The sequence below is a fragment of the Salvelinus fontinalis genome, unplaced genomic scaffold (genome assembly GCF_029448725.1).
Source record: "Salvelinus fontinalis isolate EN_2023a unplaced genomic scaffold, ASM2944872v1 scaffold_0204, whole genome shotgun sequence".
Taxonomy (NCBI): domain Eukaryota; kingdom Metazoa; phylum Chordata; class Actinopteri; order Salmoniformes; family Salmonidae; genus Salvelinus; species Salvelinus fontinalis.
The window spans coordinates 11,641-32,419 of record NW_026600413.1 but is presented as its reverse complement, the minus strand read 5'-3'; the positions used below and the strand labels follow the sequence as shown (position 1 = coordinate 32,419).

The window sequence follows — 20,779 nt, the reverse complement described above, 5'->3', positions numbered from 1 at the left end:
CCCAGGAAAGACTAACAAAGGCCCTTAACATACCATGGAAGAGCTCATTCTGATAGTTATTTTGCATAATTTATGCAATAGGAGGGGTCAACTCACAATGTACTGAGATAAGATCAGAGGGAGAGAGACAGACTAGCGCAGAAAGGGAAAGTCCCTGATTCTACCCTCTAAACCTCAGCAACAACGTATGTTGAAACAGTGCAGAGCAGGGGGGGGGATCATGTGACTTCTCAGAATGAGGATACTAAGTGCACATACACATGCACTGTAGAATCCTCACACAATACACTGCATGCCACAAGCATACACACACAAAGCATAATGTACAAAGTGGCAACGGTAGTGTTAAGGACATGGTCATTCATTTGCAATATCTGAACAGTTTCCAGGGAATCTGCATAACTTAACATGGGAGTAACATTGGCCAGAGAGAATTGGGAAGTGCACCAGCTAGTAGATGTCAGTGTTTGGTTAGTAGTAGTGACAGTGTGGGAGTATCAAACAGCTGTTTCATAGCACCAGTGCTGCAGCTGATCTGGTAGTCGCACAATGTGCACATGCAACTCAGTACTGATATTAACTCTGTCGAACCATTTAATTAAAGTGACCACTGAAGTATTGTTTAGACTGCACAACACAGAATTGCTATAGAATTTGTAAAAATTGCTGACAAAAGAATGTTAAAGTATTGTGCAGTGTGTTTTTAAGATGTTTATTTGGGGTTACAGACTATCCTATATAGTCATTTACTTTATCACTGACAAATCTAATAAACAATAAAATCAATTGTTCTCAGGCTTGTCATTAGGGTCATTTTGTTATCTAGCACAAGCCTATCTGGTAGTCACAACATTGTGGCGAGCATCATGTCTCTCAGCCTGGACTGAAATCTCCCCCTGGCTCCTCACATGGTACGAACGTATGCAGCCTGTCTGCTAGACTATACACTACAGACAGGATATCACTGGAAATGCCTCGGTCTCACCTCAATGGTGAGAACACACAACAAACTACCGACGTTATTTCTGGTAAGTGAGCAATGTGTTGTCTGAAACCCCAGTTCTGTGTGTGTGTGTGAAGGGTTCAGGGTGATTTCTCTGGGGTGATTAGGCAGACTAACAAAGCTGCAGAGGGGATGTGGCATTGACAGGACGTGATGGCACGCTGGAGGGGGGGAAGAGGACTCATTTGAAAGTAATGGGAAAAGGCCATGGGGCATTGATGAAAAGAGAACAGAGCACAAAATATCACTTCAGAACACCCAGCCCTGAACAAAGGATACCGATCATAGCTCATCCTTCCAAGCAATAGTTTTGTGCGTGTGACTGGCCTGCGGTAAGCACAGGTAACCAGAAACTACATTTCTTCTGATAACCGGCAGCCGAGAGGTGTCTGTACGGTAAAGAGGCTGGGCGAAGAGGAAATCAAGGACTTCCTCAACTTTCCTTGTTGTGATCTGAAATCTGCAGTGAGTGGCAAGTGTATGTGTACTTGTTTTCCTACATTATCAGGACCCCAATGTCCTAACAAGGTAGAAAAACTACTTTTTCAGGTCTTGAGTTTTTTTCAAATGCTATTTTAAGCTTAAGGGTTTTGGGTTTAGGGAAAATAGGATTTTTACACTCAAAAGTCCTGACATTTCTGAAAAAACAGCTGTGTGCATGTATCGCACCTGTCTCAGGTTGTTGTAAATGTCCAGGTCTGTGTGAACCAGTCCCAGGAGAAGGATCATTCTTTGGATCTGAGCGTCCTGCCCCTGCACCACTGCTATGTGAATAGCCCTGTAACACATACACCGGAGTCAAAACTACACACAAATAACAGGTACACATACATTCTTATACACACAAGCTCTATTTAAATGCACACAAAAAATTGACACTTTTTCACACAACTCCAGCATGATTGTAAAGTGGCTGCTGATATGTCATGACACAGAAATCCACTGATGCCCTGACTAACATTTTAAGCCAGCTAACTAACACGGCCAGGTTAGGAACTGATTGACTGACCTGAAAAATCCTATGGCCTACAACCTGACTGACACACTAACTGGCATGTGATGGCTGACTGTGTGTAAAACCTTTACACAATTGCGGTAGAAAGTTTACACAAACCTACAATATGTTGACAAAGTCAGGCTAACCCATAAATGTATCTCACCGGTCTGCCCCTGCAACACCTGTCTGCCCCTGCACCATTACTGAATGAAGAGCACTGGCCAACTTCACTTGACCTATGACCTGATTCTCCACAACTGACAGGCTGAGAGAAGAGCAGTGTGGTGCGTGACTCATTACAAAGCCTGTTGAAAACCGATCAAGTTGACTAGGAAAGTGATATTTATATTGTATGTAAAGTGAAAGAACATAGGAACAAGGAAGAATGACAGGAGTTCTTTATTTTATATATATATATATATATATATACACACACACTTTCGAACGGTAGTGCGTGGGTGTACACCCACACACTACAATTCAAAAGTTTGGGGTCAAATGGCAGCTTCATTAAATAGTACCCCCAAAATACCCGTCTCAACAGTGAAGAGGCGACTCTGGGATGCTGGCCTTCTAGGCAGAGTTGCAAAGAAAAAGCCATATCTCAGACTGGCCATTAAAAATAAAATATTAAGATGTGCAAAAGAACACAGACACTGGACAGAGGAACTCTGCCTAGAAGGCCAGCATCCCCTCAGTTGCCTCTTCACTGTTGGTGTTGTGCGGGTACTATTTAATGAAGCTGCCATTTCAGGACTTGTGAAGCGTCTTTCTCAAACTAGACACTAATGTACTTGTCCTCTTGCTCAGTTGTGCACCGGGGCCTCCCACTCCTTTCTATTCTGGTTAGAGCCAGTTTCTTGGCAATTTCTCACATGGAATAGCCTTCATTACTTAGAACAAGAATAGACTAATGAGTTTCGGAAAGAAAGTGCTTTGTTACTGGCCATTTTGAGCCTGTAATTGAACCCACAAATGTTGAGTATCTGGCGCATCAGCTAATCTAAAGAAGGACAGTTTTATTGCTTCTTTAAATCAGCACAACAGTTTTCAGCTGTGCTAACAATTGAAAAATGGTTTTCTAATGATCAGTTAGCCTTTTAAAATGATGAACTTGGATTAGCTAACACATCGTGCCATTGGAACACAGGAGTGATGGTTGCTGATAATGGGCGTCTGTACGCCTATGTAGATATTCCATTTTTTTTAAAGGCAGTTTCCAGCTACAATAGTCATTTACAACATTAACAATGTCTACACTGTATTTCTGATCAATTTTATGTTATTTTAAATGGACCAATTTTTGGGGGCGTTTCTTTCAAAAACAAGGACATTTCTAAAGTGACCCCAAACTTTTGAATGGTTTTGTGTATGTGTGTATATATTTTTGAACAATAAGTGTACACACACACACGTTCAAAAGTTTGGGGTCACTTAGAAATGTCCTTGTTTTTGACATTATATATATATTTCAGAAGCTAATTTCAGTAAACACCCGTTTGGTTTGATGTAATTTCCTGTTGTGTGACAATGGCACGGCTCTCTGTATTGGGGAAGATAATCACCATTAAACCATTAGAACTACGGTCTCTATTTGGGGCTTTCTGTGTGTGTTCATGTCTTTCAGCTTCCTCCAATGAATATCAATCGTAAATGCAGAACAAGAGAAAAAAAGGTTGACAGGAAATTGGGTAGGGACATTTTGAGAGAGAATCATTTAAAAGTACCTTCACTAAGAATTTGGGGTTAGCACAAATTTATGGTAATACGCTTTTTTTGTTTACTTCCTGATCTATTGTCCATTTAAACAAAGTTACAACAGACTAAAGAACGTATTGGTGTTTGGCATGTCTACCTACTGCACATACAACTAAAGTCTGAGGAGATGAGTAACAACATATTTTCATACTGCAAAGAGGAAATGGAAAATAAAGAAAATACATAGGCCTGCACACAGAGACCATCTTTCATGCATTGCTCAAAGACAGCTCTTATACAAAACAAATTAAAATCTCCAGCATCTACCTTGTTGGCTTTCTAACACTGGTCACAAATGGTACATGCTGCAGGCCTACACAATACAAATGTAATGTCCCGAGACAAAAACATGTCATTCTCTTTCAGAGAGTTGTGAGTTGATATGTCATACATTTCTCCACATAACTACACTGAACAAAAGTATTAACACAACAGTGTTGGTTTCATGAGCTGAAATAAAAGATCCCAGAAATGTTCCAAAAGCTTATTTCAACAAAAAAAGTACACATTTGTTTACATTCCTGTTAGTGAGAATTTCTCCTTTGCCAAGATAATCCATCCACATGACAAGTGTGGCATGTCAAGATGCTGATTAAACAACATGATCATTACACAGCAACTGATCAGTATCTGACCGTAAGTCGGTACAGAGGGTAGAACGTACGGCCTAGTCCATCACTTGGGCCAAGCTTCCTGCCATCCAGAACCTATATACCAGGCAGTGTCAGGAAAGCACAAAACATTTTCAGACTCCAGCCACTCAAATCGTAGACTGTTCTCTTGCTACCGCACGGCAAGCGGTACCGGAGCGCCAAGTCTAGGTCCAAAAGTCTCCTTAACAGCTTCTACCCCTAAGTTTTAAGACTGCTGAACAATTAATCAATCAAATGGACACCCAGACTATTTACATTGAACCCCCCCCCCCCCCCTTTGTTTTTATACTGCTGCTACCCCCGCACATTTACTCAGCACCGGTGCCCCCTGTATATAGCCTCGTTATTGTTATGTAATTCCACTGTGTTACTTTTTATTTTCACTTTATTTTGATTTAGTAAATATTTTCTTAACTCTATTTCTTGAACTGTACTGTTGGCTATGGGCTTGTAAGTAAACATTTCACGGTAAGGTCTACACCTGTTGTATTTGGCGCATGTGACAAATAAAATTAGATTTGACAGGTGCGCCTTGTGCTGGGGACAATAAAAGACCACTAAAATGTGTAGTTTTGTCACAACATAGTACCACGGATGTCTGAAGTTGAGGGAGCGTGCAATTGGTATGCTAACTGCAGGAATGTTCACCAGAGCCTTTGCCAGATAATTGAATGTTAATTTCTCTACCATAAGCCGCCTCCAACGTCGTTTTAGAGAATTTGGCAGTACGTCCAACCGACCTCACAACCACAGACAACATGTGTGGGCGAGTGGTTTGCTGATGTCAACGTTGTAAATGGAGTGACGGTGGGGTTATGGTACGGGCAGGCATAAGCTACAGCCCACGAACAATTTAATTTGATCAATGGCAATTTGAATGCACAGAGATAACGTGACACGATCCTGAGGCCCATTGTCGTGCCAATTATCCGCTGATATCACCAGAGCCTTTTGTTCAGTAGAAATTGTAGTACAAGTCCATAGCTTGAGCCAAAAATTCCCTTAGCATCAACAAAGTGAACACAGGTTTAACATTTTTATATATATATATATAAAACTCACAACTTATGCTCTGGATCGGTGTACGACAGCGTGTCCCAGTTCTTGCCAATATCCAGCAACTTCGCACAGACATTGAAGAGGAGTGGGACAACATTCCACAGGCCACAATCAACAGCCTGATCAACTCTGAAGGAGATGTGTTGCGCTGCACGAGGCAAATCGTAGTCACACCAGATACTGACTGGTTTTCTGATCCAAGCTCCTACCTTTAAGGTATCTGTGACCAACAAATGCTTATCTGTATTCCCACTCATGTGAAATTCATAGATTAGGGCCTAATCTATTTATTTCAATTGACTGATTTGCTTATATGAAGTGTAACTTAGTAAAATATTTGAAATTGTTGCATGTTGCGTTTTGTATTTTTGTTCAGTAGAAATTTTAGTACTAGTCCATAGCTTGAACCAACAATTCCCTTAACATCAAAGTGAACACAGGTCTAAAAATATATATAATAATTCACAACTTATGTTGGAGGGCTTGTGTGAGAGATAGGGAGAGGTCATACAGCTTAGCTCTATTCTGCCAGGCAGAGAGAGACGGACTTGACAGCTAAAGTAATATTTGGGTGCCAAGCCGAAACATTACATTCTTTCTGAGCTTGATTTAAGGCAAGTCCTAACAGAACACTTATCAGCATACGGCCTTGGGTGGATCTCAGACCTGCCTCTCTTGAAGACAGGTGCGTGCCTACCTGCACTTATGAGTAATTCAACCTAACATTATGCATTAGGAGTATATTGTGTTATACAGGGCAGTATGTTACTAATACAGACTGATCATTGAGACATCATTTATCTCTGATGAACCTGTGTCACCGTAGACCTTCATATTCACACACACAGAGTGGCTGGATGGATGCATCTTTCACTAAATCACAACACAACACGTACAATGCATAGCACAGGTGTGGAGATATGTGGTAACATTATACAGAGCCTGAGGTTTGGAGGTGGGTATTTGACTGATGTCAATGCAGAAGGCAGTTCTAACCAATCACAACCAGCCATCTCATCCGTGTAGCTAGTGTAACACAGACCAAAACATGTCAACAAACCATAGCCAATATAACCTTGTTTTCCTCATTTCTTATTCAACTTGAGTAAACAAATCTTTCACATAGAGAAAGACACAATAGGGATGACAGTTTGTCTTTGTAATTGAACCCATCTCCATACAAGTGTAGTTCTAACCGGCACTGTGGTGACTGGTGCAACTGAAGATGACCACAAGACAGTCTCATAACAGTAAAACGTGCAACAGTGTTGACGCCCCTCTCTCGCAATCTGACCTGACTAACGGCCATACAGCACAGTGAAGCCACTCAGCCGTCTGATCAGAAAAACAGAAATGGTTTGGCCATGTGTGTCAGTTCTTTCTTCTTAGCTCCCCTTACCGGTAAGTGAGAAACACCCATCACCACACACACCGTACAAATACCACCCCTCACCACACACACACCGTACAAATGCCCTTCACCACATTCACAAGTGTATCTGTCTAAATGGCTGACCCCATTTAGTCGACTTGTCGATTGTTTGGTCGATAGGCTGTTGGTCGAGCAGTATATAATATATATTTTTATGGCAAAAGTGACCTGATGGATTCACTCCTGTCTCAGTGGACTAATCCATTGTGGAGGCCGCGGGGATTGCTCATCAGAATCACCAGTAGTACATTTAATTTCCCCAATTTCTAGTCTACAATGTTTTATGGTAATTTATGTTAATGCATTCAATTTATTACTACTACAACAGTCTTTTACCATTCTCATTGTCGGAGTGTACACGTTGTTTGAGGATCGCACAACCTAGGCTACACTTCTGAGGAACAAGTTTTGGTTTATTTCATTCCATTTAGGAGTTGTCAATTTATTAATTGTAATTTGTAGCGCTTCTGTTAATGTTGAGCAAGGACGAGCACCTGACCATACATACAAGTAGGCCTAGGCTACCTGGCCTGCGCGGAAATATAGGCACAAATGTGCCCATTTGGGGATCTGATAGTATTTCTGATCGTCTTAACTCACCACCACAGTGGAACTTCTGAAAGTAATTTTTTCTTCACCTCAAACAGCGAGTCAACTAAGTCTGTTTTTACATCCATTGAGAATGACAAGGTCATGACAAGGTCATCCTCAACATAGACTATTTGAAAAACATTTTTAGCTCTCTTTCGATAACCACTCAGCATGAAAGGGAGAACAAAATAATGCTCTGATCCCGTGGAAACTACTTATCCCTTGCGCAAATAGCCAAGAGCTACAGTGCCTTGCAAAAGTATTCATCCCCCTTGGCGTTTTTCCTATTTTGTTGCATTACAACCTGTAATTTAAATATATTTTTATTTGGATTTCATGTAATGGACATACAGAAAATAGTCCAAATTGGTGAAGTGAAAAATGTTCTTGTTTCAAAAATGAAATAAAAAGCTGAAAAGTGGTGTGCATATGTATTCACCCCCTTTGCTATGAAGCTCCTAAATAAGATCTGGTGCAACCAATTACCTTCAGAAGTCACATAATTAGTTAGATTGCACACAGGTTGACTTTATTTAAGTGTCACATGATCTCAGTATACATGCCTGTTCTGAAAGGCCCCAGAGTCTGCAACACCACTAAGCAAGGGGCACCACCAAGCAAGCAGCACCATGAAGACCAAGAAGCTCTCCAAACAGGTCAGGGACAAAGTTGTGGAGAAGTACAGTTCAAGGTTGGGTTATAGAAAAAATATCTGAAACTTTGAACATCCCACGAGCACCATTAAATACATTATTAAAAAATAGAAAGAATATGGCACCATAACAAACCTGCCAAGAGAGGGCTGCCCACCAAAACTCAGACCAGGCAAGGAGGGCATTAATCAGAGGTAACAAAGAGACCAAAGATAACCCTTAAGCAGCTGCTAAGCTCCACAGCAGAGATTGGACCACTTTAAGTCGTACACTCCACAGAGTTGGGCTTTACGGAATACTGACCAGAAAAAAGCCATTGCTTAAAACTTCTTTAGGGATAGGGGGCAGTATTCAGAAGTTTGGATGACTAAGGTGCCCAAAGTAAACTGCCTGTTACTCAGGCCCAGAAGCTAGGATATGCATATAATTGGTAGTATTGGATAGAAAACACTCTGAAGTTTCTACAACTGTTAAAATAATGTCTGTGAGTATAACATAACTGATATGGCAGGCAAAAACCTGAGGAGAATACATCCAGATGTTTTTTTTTTTTGAGGTGACCACCCATAATGGCTGTCTATGGGAAAAACAAAGGAAATCCTCCCAGATTGACATCTAGTGGAATCCATAGGAACTGCAGACTTTAGAAAGGGTTTCAGCTTGTTTTTTGAAAAATGAGCTAGAATTTGTAGTTTTCCTAGGTAGCTCTCATTTTGACTGTAGTCTTGTGGCGCGTGTGGATGAGGGTGCGCACTTCGTTATTTATCGCCGGTATTGAACACACTATTCTCCGTCTTAAATTGTATCGTTTATTTACATATTAGGGTACCTGAGGATTGATTAGAAACGTTGTTGGACTTGTTTGGACGAAGTTTATTGGTAACTTTTGGGATTCCTTTGTATGCATTTTAAAGAGGGGAACAGGTGGATTACTGAATCAAGCACACCAACTAAACTGACTTTTTTGGGATATAAAGGACTTTATTGAACAGAATGACCATTTGTTATGTAGCTGGGACCCTTGGGATTGCAAACAAAGGAAGAGCTTCAAAGGTAAGTGATTTATTTTCTCTATTTCTGACTTGTGACGCCTCTGCTGGTTTGGAAAATGTTTTTAATGCTTTTGTATTACGGGGCGCTGTCCTCAGATAATCGCATGGTATGCTTTCGCCGTAAAGCCTTTTGAAATCTGACAAAGCGGCTGGATTAACAAGAAGTTAAGCTTTTAAATGATGTAAGACACGTATTTTCATGAATGTTTAATATTATGATTTTTGTATTTTGAATTTCGCTCTCTGCAATTTCACCGGATGTTGTCAAGGTGGGGCGCTAGCGGCACGTCTAGCCCAAAGAGGTTTAAAAAAAATAAGCAAACACGTTTTGCCAAAAGGCATGTGGGAGACTCCAAACATATGGAAGAAGGTACTCTGGTCAGATGAGACAAAAATGTTGCATTTTGGCCATCAAGGAAAACGCTATGTCTGGTGCAAACCCAACACTTCTCATCACCTCGAGAACACCATCTCCACAGTGAAGCATGGTGGTGGCAGCATCATGCTGTGGGGATGTTTTTCATCGGCAGGGACTGGGAAACTGGTCAGAATTGAAGGAATGATGGATGGCTCTAAATACTGGGAAATTCTTGAGGGAAACCTGTTTGTCTTCCAGAGATTTGAGACTGGGAAAGAGGTTCACCTTCCAGCAGAACAATGACCCTAAGCATACTGCTAAAGCAACACTTGTGGTTTAAGGGGAAACATTTAAATGTCTTGGAATGGCCTAGTCAAAGCCCAGATCTCAATCCAATTGAGAATCTGTGGTATGACTTAAAGATTGCTATATACCAGCGGAACCCATCCTACTTGAAGGAGCTGGAGCAGTTTTGCCTTGAAGAATGGGCAAAAATCCCAGTGGCTAGATGTGCCAAGCTTATAGAGGCATACCCCAAGAGACTTGCAGCTGTAATTGCTGCATAAGGAGTCTCTACAAAGTATTGATTTTGGGGGAGGTGAATAGTTATGCACGCTCAAGTTCTGTTTTTTTTTGTCTTGTTTGTTTCACAATAAAAAATATTTTGCAACTTCAAAGTGGTAGGCATGTTGTGTAAATCAAATGATACAACCCCCCTGTCACGCCCTGGCCTTAGTATTCTTTGTTTCATTTATTATTTTAGTTAGGTCAGGGTGTGACATGGGGAAGGTATGTGTTTTTTGTATTGTCTATGGTGGTTGTATGGTTTAGGGGGTTAAGTAGAGTAGATGGGTTAGTGTTCAGTGTAGGTGTAGGTGTCTAGGAAAGTCTATGGTTGCCTGAATTGGTTCTCAATCAGAGACAGCTGGTTATTGTTGTCTCTGATTGGGAGCCATAGGCTTTAGCTGTTTGTGGGTAATTGTCTATGTTGAACGTTTGTAGCTTGTGTATGCACTTACGTTTGTAGCACAACGGTCGTTTGTTGTTTTGTAAAAGTGTTTGTTTCGTGTTTCGTCATCTTAAATAAAAGAAGATGTCTTCATTTCCCGCTGCGCCTTGGTCCACTCTCTCATCCATAGACGATCGTGACAGAATTACCCACCAACAAAGGATCAAGCAGCGGTGTAACGGGAGAAAACAACAGGACCCACCTACACAGGATTTCTGGACATGGGAGGAAATACTAGACGGTAAAGGGCCATGGGCTCAACCTGGAGAATATCGCCGCCCTCGTGAAGAGCTGGAGGCAGCTAAAGCCGAAAGGCGGCGGTATGAGGAGGCAGCACAGAAACAGGAGAAGGATCTGGGTTACACTACGTGGGAAGAGATCGACAGATGGGCGATCGACCCTAAGAGAGTGCCGGAGCCCGCCTGGGATTCTCTGGCGCAGTGCGAGGAGGGATACCGGCGAATGGAGGCAGCACGGCAAAACGGTAGGAAGCCCAAGAGACATCCCCAAAAAATTCTTGGGGGGGGGACATTTGGAGCAGTCGGCGAAGTTGAGGGGTGAGTCTGAGATTGTCGAGGATTTATTGGACAGATTGGAGGAGAGTGAACGAAGGGGAGATTATGAGACATTCGAGGAGTTGTTGACGAAATTGGAGGAGAGTGAAGAGAGAGAGCTGTTGATTTGGCAGAGTATGCATGGCATTCTCCCTGAGGAGCGTGTTAGCTGTCCGATGCCACCTGTGTCAGTTCCTCGTACTCAGCCTGAAACTTGTGTTAAAGTTCCGGAAGATTTGATGCCGGCTATACACACCAGGTCTCCAGTACATTTTTACAACCCGGTGTGTCCTGTTCCTGCTTCTTGCACTCATCCTGAGATGCGTGTCCCCAGCCCGGTACCACCAGTTCCAGTACCACGCACTAGGTCTAATATGCGTCTTCAGAGCCCTGTACGCACTGTTCCTCCTCCACGCACTAGCCCTATGGTGCGTGTCTCCAGTCCATTACCGCCAGTACCGGCACCACGCACCAAGCCTCCTGTGCGTCTCCAGAGCCCTGTACGCACTGATCCTTCTCCCCGCACTCACCCTGAGGTGCGTGCCCTCAGCCCGGTACCACCAGTCCCGGTACCACGCACCAGTCCTATAGTGCGCCTCGAGAACTCAGTGTGCCCTGTTGCTGCTCCCCGCACTAGCCCTGAGATGCGTGTCCCCAGTCCGGTACCACCAGTTCCGGCACCACGCACTAGGCCTAATGTGCGCCCCCAGGGTCCAGCATGCCCTGTTCCTTCTCCCCGCACTAGCCTGAAGGTGCGTGTCTTTAGCCCGGTACCTCCAGTTCCGGCACCACGCACCAGGCCTACAGTGCGTCTCAGCCGGCCAGAGTCTGCCGTCTGCCCAACGGCGCCTGAACTGCCCGTCGGCCAAGCGGCGCCTGAACTGCCCGTCTGCCCAACGGCGCCTGAACTGCCCGTCTGCCCAACGGCGCCTGAACTGCCCGTCTGCCCAACGGCGCCTGAACTGCCCGTCTGCCCAACGGCGCCTGAACTGCCCGTCTGCCCAACGGCGCCTGAACTGCCCGTCTGCCCAACGGCGCCTGAACTGCCCGTCTGCCCAACGGCGCCTGAACTGCCCGTCTGCCCAACGGCGCCTGAACTGCCCGTCTGCCAAGCGCCGTATGAACTGCCCGTCTGTACTGAGTCTTCAAAGCCGCCCGTCTGTACTGAGCCTGCAAAGCCGCCCGTCTGCCATGAGCCTTCAGAGCCGTCCGCCAGACAGGAGCCGCCAGAGCCTTCCGCCAGACAGGAGCCGCCAGAGCCTTCCGCCAGACAGGAGCCGCCAAAGCCTTCCGCCAGACAGGAGCAGCCAAAGCCTTCCGCCAGACAGGATCAGCCAGAGCCTTCCGCCAGACAGGATCAGCCAGAGCCTTCCGCCAGACAGGATCAGCCAGAGCCTTCCGCCAGACAGGATCAGCCAGAGCCTTCCGCCAGACAGGATCAGCCAGAGCCTTCCGCCAGACAGGATCAGCCAGAGCCGTCATCCAGCCATGACCAGCCAGAGCCTTCCGCCAGACAGGATCAGCCAGAGCTGTCATCCAGCCATGACCAGCCAGAGCCGTCATCCAGCCATGACCAGCCAGAGCCGTCATCCAGCCATGACCAGCCAGAGCCGTCATCCAGCCATGACCAGCCAGAGCCGTCATCCAGCCATGAGCAGCCAGATCCGTCAGCCAGCCATGAGCAGCCAGATCCGTCAGCCAGCCATGAGCAGCCAGATCCGTCAGCCAGCCATGAGCAGCCAGATCCGTCAGCCAGCCATGAGCAGCCAGATCCGTCAGCCAGCCTAGAGCAGCCAGATCCGTCAGCCAGCCAGGAGCAGCCAGATCCGTCAGCCAGCCAGGAGCAGCCAGATCCGTCAGCCAGCCAGGAGCAGCCAGATCCGTCAGCCAGCCAGGAGCAGCCAGATCCGTCAGCCAGCCAGGAGCAGCCAGATCCGTCAGCCAGCCAGGAGCAGCCAGATCCGTCAGCCAGCCAGGAGCTGCCGTCCCTCAGTCCGGAGCTGCCGTCCCTCAGTCCGGAGCTACCCCCCCCTCAGTCCGGAGCTACCCCCTCCCCCCCCCCCTCAGTCCGGAGCTACCCCCCCTCAGCCCGGAGCTACCCCTCAGCCCGGAGCTACCCCTCAGTCCGGAGCTACCCCTTAGTCCGGAGCTACCTCTCAGTCCGGAGCTACCCATCCGTCCGGTGGCGCCCTCTGGGATGGTCTTCAGTCCGGTACTTTCTACAAGGGCCGCCGCTCCAGAGGCGCCACCAAAGCGGGTATTGACAATGGTGGAGTGGGGGCCTCGTCCCGCGCCCGAGCCGCCGCCATGATGGGGGGCCACCCCGGACCCTCCCCTTCTGTTTCAGGTTCTGCGGCCGGAGTCCGCATCTTTGGGGGGGGAGTACTGTCACGCCCTGGCCTTAGTATTCTTTGTTTCATTTATTATTTTAGTTAGGTCAGGGTGTGACATGGGGAAGGTATGTGTTTTTTGTATTGTCTAGGGTGGTTGTATGGTTTAGGGGGTTAAGTAGAGTAGATGGGTTAGTGTTCAGTGTAGGTGTAGGTGTCTAGGAAAGTCTATGGTTGCCTGAATTGGTTCTCAATCAGACAGCTGGTTATTGTTTTCTCTGATTGGGAGCCATATTTAAGGCAGCCATAGGCTTTAGCTGTTTGTGGGTAATTGTCTATGTTGAACGTTTGTAGCTTGTGTATGCACTTACGTTTGTAGCTTCACGGTCGTTTGTTGTTTTGTAAAAGTGTTTGTTTCGTGTTTCGTCATCTTTAATAAAAGAAGATGTCTTCATTTCCCGCTGCGCCTTGGTCCACTCTCTCACCCATAGACGATCGTGACATCCCCCCAAAAAATCTATTTTAATTCCAGGTTGTAATAAAATAGGAAAAATGCCAAGCGGGGGGGGGTGAATACTGTCGTAAGGCACTATATGTCTGTACGCAGCCCACAGTAGCGGCACTTCACTACCATCTTAATTTGCCTAAAACTCCCACCAGATCAACATTGGCACTCAAGTGATTACAGTGATAATAGGTCATCCATCAAAAACAACTGACTAGGTTCTCCCATGCAGTGAGGAAGCAGAATTAATGAATCTGCAGCAGAGTCTTTGTCACATAGTGAACATGTATTTGTGGAGTATGTGAGTAGACGACAAACATGCATTATTGCAGCACAATGAGAATGGCATCAGTTCTGATTAAAAAGAGTCCCCAGATGAGTATTTGCGAGGTGCCTCTGCCAACATTCCTCAAAAAGCTATCAACACCTAACTAACCTAGTAACAAGTGTCTCCATTCAGTGCAATGGTGAGATTATCACACACTTGAACAAGGTTCCTCTCTTTCTCTTTCTCTCTCTTTCTCTCAAGATGAAACTGTGCGCTCTCCTGTTCCTGGAAGTGGGGCAGACCACAGCCCCAGATAACCCAAAGCACACTGACGCAGGAGCTCTGGGCCGCACTCAAACACACACACACACACACTGAGCGACAGAGACTGGCAGTGGCGTACATGTGGTATCCTGTTTGGGGGGAGGCGAGGGAATGCGGGTTGCTGTGGCCAGCAGACCAGCTGAGAGAGCGATGACTCTAAGACAGGTGTATTAAACAAAGGGGAACCAGAAACACACCACAGTCCAATTTACAATAAATCATTTTTAAAAGCTCTTTGTCATTTAGCAGATCCTCTTATCCAGAATGCATACATTTCTTACTTTTTGCAAACTGGACCCCTGTGGGAATTGAACCCACAACTCTGACATTGCAGGAACCAAGCTCCTAAGTCTGCAGCCTGACATAGCCTTTATGGTTGCCTGTCAGTTTTGGAAACGATTAAAAAAAGAATTGCTTTATTGATCTTTAAAGCAGCCTCCATGGTCCTGGCCTTTGGAACAGTGTGCCGGAGGATTTGAGGGCGGGCCACTTATTTTATTGTTATACTATTTAATTTGTTAAGCACTTTGAAATGCAAATGTATCCTCTAAGAAATGTGCTATATAAATAAAGTTAGATTTGATTTTTGCCATGGCAGCACTATAGCTATTTCCTCCAGTTTATTGACCCCGCCCCTACCTACATGTCTGCATAGGTTGGATGCATATCCCTGGCCAAGCACAGCGGTGAGCCAAAGTTGTTGGGTACAATACATGTGCTTTACAAGGAACTGCTGAACAAACTTCCTCCCCACCTGTATTATATAAGCATGACTATACTCATCAAATACATTGTGTACTGTCCCCATGTTACTGCACTGACTACACACCTGTCTTTCATTCAAGCAGCTAGAAGGACAATGAACAGGGGAGTGTGTCACAGAGGGGTGAGAGATGAACAGGGGTGAGAGAATGTTAGTGAGAGATAAGCAGGGAAATGATCAGAAGAAAAAGCGAGAGAGATCGATGAGGGAGGGAGAGAGAGAGAAAGCGGTAAATGAGGAAGTGAGGAGCGGATGTTTGGGTTTTGAGCTCATTCATTTAAAAACACAGAAATGAAAACAGAGATACAGAAAGACCTGAGAAAACCGCAGTCACACATTGAGAGGTGCACGCTCAGAGGTTTTCCCGAAACTGAGGGGCTCAGAGGTGATGAGAACTGAGGATTAACATCCCATTGACGTATGTACGCACGCACACACACAGACACACCTGGGGATGGTGGGGGGCTGAGAAGCGGCGCTGTCTTTCTGCTGAAATCTAACTTTATCAGACAGACCACAATACAAGTTGGTACCAGCCAGGGAAATGTACTTCTTTACAGTCTACCACTTCATCAAGTAGTTTGACTTCATAAGAACAACACCCAAAAGCCCCAGTGCAACCGCCTAGGTAGTTAAAAAAAAAAATTCTAAGTACATTTTTTAAAAAGCCACAAAAAAGCGAGCACTGAAATGTAAATGCACTTTAATACTGATAAATCTTAAACATCCTGTGGTCAGATTGCTAGGTGTTTTCTTCCTGATTGATTTCAGTGCTGGTCCCTGGGCTCTACATCACATGAAATCATCCCAAGCGGAACTGCCATGGCTCGAAACCCACAGCCAGGTCTGCACTTTCTCGATCATGTGTTTTTTGTAATGGGATGCAAATGACAGTGACACACGGCACTTAAACTACAGGAACATGACTTTGCAATGTCATGCTTGGAAGGACTTATGATTTCAGTCACATGACTATTTTTGTATCGTCCTCGCATTTCTGTCAGTGAACAGGTGAGTGCTCAGGTGTAGCAGGTCATAGTGGGCATTGGTGCGTGAGGTTGGTATTAACATGTGATTGAATGTACCACATCCACACTTTAACCTCTAACATAAGGTGACCAGACGTCCCCAATTTTGGTGGCATGTCCCAGGCTAGTACTAGCAATGTCCCTGATTATCCCCCAGAAAGAAAAGCAACTCTGAAGTTAAATTGAGGCTGATATTTCAGTAATCAAAAGCTGTATGCAATCGGATTTCAATGTAAAATTTGTCTCACCACTTGTATCAAACTTGTTTGCTCCCTTCTATGAGAACATTTGGTCAGTGATACATTGTAACAACCGCATGAACAACCATGGCCATAGCCAGGAAACCTTTCCAACAGCATAGGCTACCAAACTGGGGTGATTCAAAAATGACCACGGTAGGCTAAAATTAAGAAACATCTGAGGGGTTAATCCATTTGTGTTATAAATAATTAACGTATGTGAAAGGACTGTAGCGGAAATGTATAGTTAAAAATAATTCCATGGGCGGCCTCCCGAGTGACGCAGTGGTCTAAGACGCTGCATCGCAGTGCTAGCTATGCCACTAGAGAACCTGGTTCGAGTTCAGGCTGTGAGCAGCCGGCCACGACCGGGAGACCCATGGGGCGGCGCACAATTGGCCCAGCGCTGTCCAGGTTAGGGGAGAGTTTGGCCGGCAGGGATGTTCTTGTCCCATCGCGTACTAGCGACTCCTGTGGCGGGCCGGGCGCAATGCACGCTGACACGGTCACCAGGTGTATGGTGTTTCCTCCGACACATTGGTGCGGCTGGCTTCCGGGTTAAGTGGGCGTTGTGTCAAGAAGCAGTGCGGCTTGGTTGGGTTGTGTTTCGGAGGACGCACCGCTCTCGACCGTCGCCTCTCCCGAGTCCGTACGGGAGTTGCAGCGATAGGACAGGACTGTAACTACCAATTGGATACCACCAAATTGGGGCGAAAAAGGGGTTAAAAAAAGATATATATTATTCCATGAGATATCTTTATCTTCTTTCTTCATGTTTTTTGGTGTGTTGTTATCTGGTCACCTTACTCTAATAGTCATCCCAGCCTCCCAGAGATAAGCCTGTCTCTCATATGAAGACTCACACCAACAATGCAAACAGACACAGAACACGACACACACACACAGTACAGATCACAGAGGTCAAGTTCAATTCCAGAATCCCCCTCACCCATTGACACTTTCACTGAGCAGCAGAGCAGAGAATTGACTCCAATAATCATTACGGAGACAGGAAGTGAAATGAAGGTAAAGAATGTGGTGGGGTGTGGTGTGGTAAGGGTACACACAGCACACTCCTATCTCACCACCAACACCCCTCACAGCCAGGTGAATCATAGACCAAAACAAACAGACTGTGTGACATCTCCTCTCCCTCCAACACATACCTAACTGATCAGGATCAAATGTTTTGAAATGGAAAACAAAAATGACCTACTGAACTCGACCCAGTCCATAGCGCCTAGCAGGTAGTCAGAGTTAGCAAGGAACCCTCAGAGGGCAACAGTACTAGGCCCTATCTGCTTCATGAGACTAACTGAAGTTCAATGCATGTAGGGTTTTCAAAAACAAACATACGTGTCGCCGTCGTCATCTTGGCACGTCGCCTGGGCAACATCTGCCAGCAGGTGTTCGGTGTGTCCCGTCGGGTAAAGAGAGGACGGGAGGTGAGAGACAGGCACGTTCACAACCAGCGGTGACCTGCTGGGCCAGGAGTAGAATGGGTACCCTGGATAGGGATCTGGGTGACCGAGGGAGGGAGGGGGCAGATCGAGAGAGATATTTGGTACAATACTGTGAAATAAGGAAATTACAGATGACCCATTGACATGTTTTGCAAGTTTTTAATCAGTTCAATAATTTATCGCTGGAAGGTCTGGCAAAAGTGCTTCTCAATGACTGGTGTTCCAAAGCAAGACTAACCATCACTGCACAATGACACACACACGTTCTATGAAGGAACATACCATAGAAAAAAAACTGTTTGATTCAAAGGCAAATGACCACTAACTGATTCAGAAGTATATTCTCTTTCAAACCAATACCTTTGATTATAGTCAAATTAATACACTTATAACATGACTGTCAGATATGATTACGCATTTTGTTTTGCTCGATTAGGGAAAAATATAAGAAAATGCGATGTGATAAACTTTGAATAATAATGTCATGGGCTGTACACTTTCATTTTAATATTTTTTTTACGTGTCTTTTGCAAGGGCGACTAACTTACAGTAAGGACGGGGTGCTTGCATTGAACGAACCGGACCGACGCTTTGGTGTCCATTGTCAAAACCGCTGGCGACGGACAATTGTCTGTGTGAGACGGATGCCAGGGAACCAATATTCTCATTGTCGTAGCTCTGTAAAAAAATATTTGGAGGACTCGGTCTGTAGCACAAGTCTTTGTAGGGGGATAAGCGCTCCTCTCTCTCGGGTGGGGTACGTGACTGTTCCGGCGTCTCCCATTCGGTTGGAAATTGACGTTTCCTAAAAGGAAGCCTCGAGGAAGATATGTCCTGTGTTCGTGTGTCTGTTGTGCTGCGCTCACCAGGGTTCGGAGGGAATGGCGTGTGAGAAGTTACAGCTGGGGAGTGTTTTTTCTCCAGAACTGCCGGGTTTCCCGTGTTCACAGGAGGTTTTATCAACGATGATCCACAACGATGCGCCAGCGGCTCCACAGTAGGGCTGGGATTTCCGTTTGGACAGTCATCCTCCGTGAGTGGGGCAGTGGGATACGGCACTCTCACCCGAACGGAGAGACCTTTGCTGGTGGGAGTCCAGTCGGCACCGTTCCCACACTCCCTCTTTGTGGTGCGCAAATCCAATGGCACTGTGGTTTGAGTCTGGTGACCGTTCATGGTCATGGTCCTCCGCATGAACACGGATCAAATATCCTGGAATCAGCCTGAGGTGTTTGTCGTCTCAAAACATAGCAGTGATTCAAATGCGAATTCAATTTATGTTTTCTATAGCCTAGGCACAGTCTCCTTCTCCACGAAAGTATCCAAATGTCGTTTTGCATTTGGAGTTTAATAATGTAATTTGCCATGCCAATAGAAGAATGGCTCGAGGCTATTCTCCAAATCCATAAGTGTTCCTTTAGAGAATTTGTGGACACTGGTAATTTAAATAAATTAAAATCACACAACTGACTCGTAAATGTTTTGAATATGATAAATAAGACTTTCGAATAAACTAACTGACGGTAACACACCTGCAATATAACTGCAGGTAGGCAAGTGAAGAAAATCAGAAGGCTATTATGTTCCTTCTTTTATTGCAACGAATCAAATAGTCCGTAAACTGTCTCTATCTCATTCACATAACCAAATCCGCGAAACTGGGGCTTTCCCTTTCGTATAAGAATTAACTCTTTACCTTCCTGTTTGCAAACTCAAACAGTGCGTTCTGACTGTCTACTTTTTTTTTTAAACCAACACCTTTAAGATATTAAAGGTTTATTGTAACCTATATAACTTAAGTGTTCAATGTTAATTAAGACAGATGATTGATTTAATTCACATAATGTTAGAATTCCTGTTTTACCCCGGTTTAGGCTATGGATTGACCTAATATGTCAACGATGCCAAATTGTTTTTGGGGATTTTAATTTAGGACTAGCACAAACTCTGCTAGAGATGGCAAAATGGCACGCAATGCAAGAATTCTGCATAGAGTGCATTTGGCACCAGGAAGTTGTGAGAAAAAAGGGTTTGCATGTGATCTAATCCAGGGGTTTCAAACTCATTTCATGGAGGGTTTAGTGTCTGCAGGTTTTTCCTTTCAATTAAGCAATAGACAACCAGGTGTTGGAAGTTCCTTACTAAATAGTGTCCTTGATTCATCAATCGAGTACAATAGAGGGAGTGAAAACCCGCAGCCACTTGGCCCTCTGTGGAATGAGTTTGACACCTGTGATCTAATCGGTCAATCATATGGTGTTGTCAGTGTCATTCCACTAGTTTCCCAGGGTGTACCAATTCAGCGGGATCTCCCCACAGTTGATAGGCCTATTGGGGATCAACTCATCCTGTAGCAGTAACTGGATGGAGCATTGACTGGATGACTCTCTGTCATTGGAGAAAATAACCTTCTGGGCGGTGAGCCACCCGGAGGTTTGCCAGTTCGAATCCCGGGTCAGATGGGGGGGGATCTGATGGGCAAGGCATTGTGCCCTTGAGCAAGGCACTTAACCCGCCACAAGTCCTCCTCCACGGGCGCCCAATGTGGCAGCCCCCTCCTCCAAACTGTATATGTATGTGTGTCTTTTGGAGGGGTTGAGATAAAGCAGAGGTCAAATTTCCTTGTGACCTTATGTACAATTGACCAATAAAGGGATCCTAATCTTAAATAGCCTTCTGATCTGGGCCTCTGTGTCATTGCACATCTGACTCCATCAAACACCACACCTCCCCGCAATAC

At 45.2% G+C, this 20,779-nt stretch overlaps 1 protein-coding gene across 2 annotated transcripts in view; it reads right to left on the bottom strand.

Moving 5' to 3' along the window:
- The window catches only part of LOC129844698 (B-cell lymphoma 3 protein homolog), a 28,673-nt gene extending 8,994 nt beyond the window's left edge, over positions 1-19,679 (bottom strand). For both annotated transcript variants that reach the window (XM_055912742.1, XM_055912743.1), the window contains exons 1-3: positions 18,588-19,679; positions 17,933-18,095; positions 1,673-1,781 (exon numbers count right to left, since the gene is read on the bottom strand). In XM_055912742.1, coding sequence (XP_055768717.1) covers positions 1,673-1,781; positions 17,933-18,095; positions 18,588-19,233 — 918 coding nt within the window. In that variant the 5' untranslated portion in view covers positions 19,234-19,679. The remainder of the gene's footprint in view (positions 1-1,672; positions 1,782-17,932; positions 18,096-18,587) is intronic.
- Between the last annotated feature and the right edge of the window lie 1,100 nt (positions 19,680-20,779).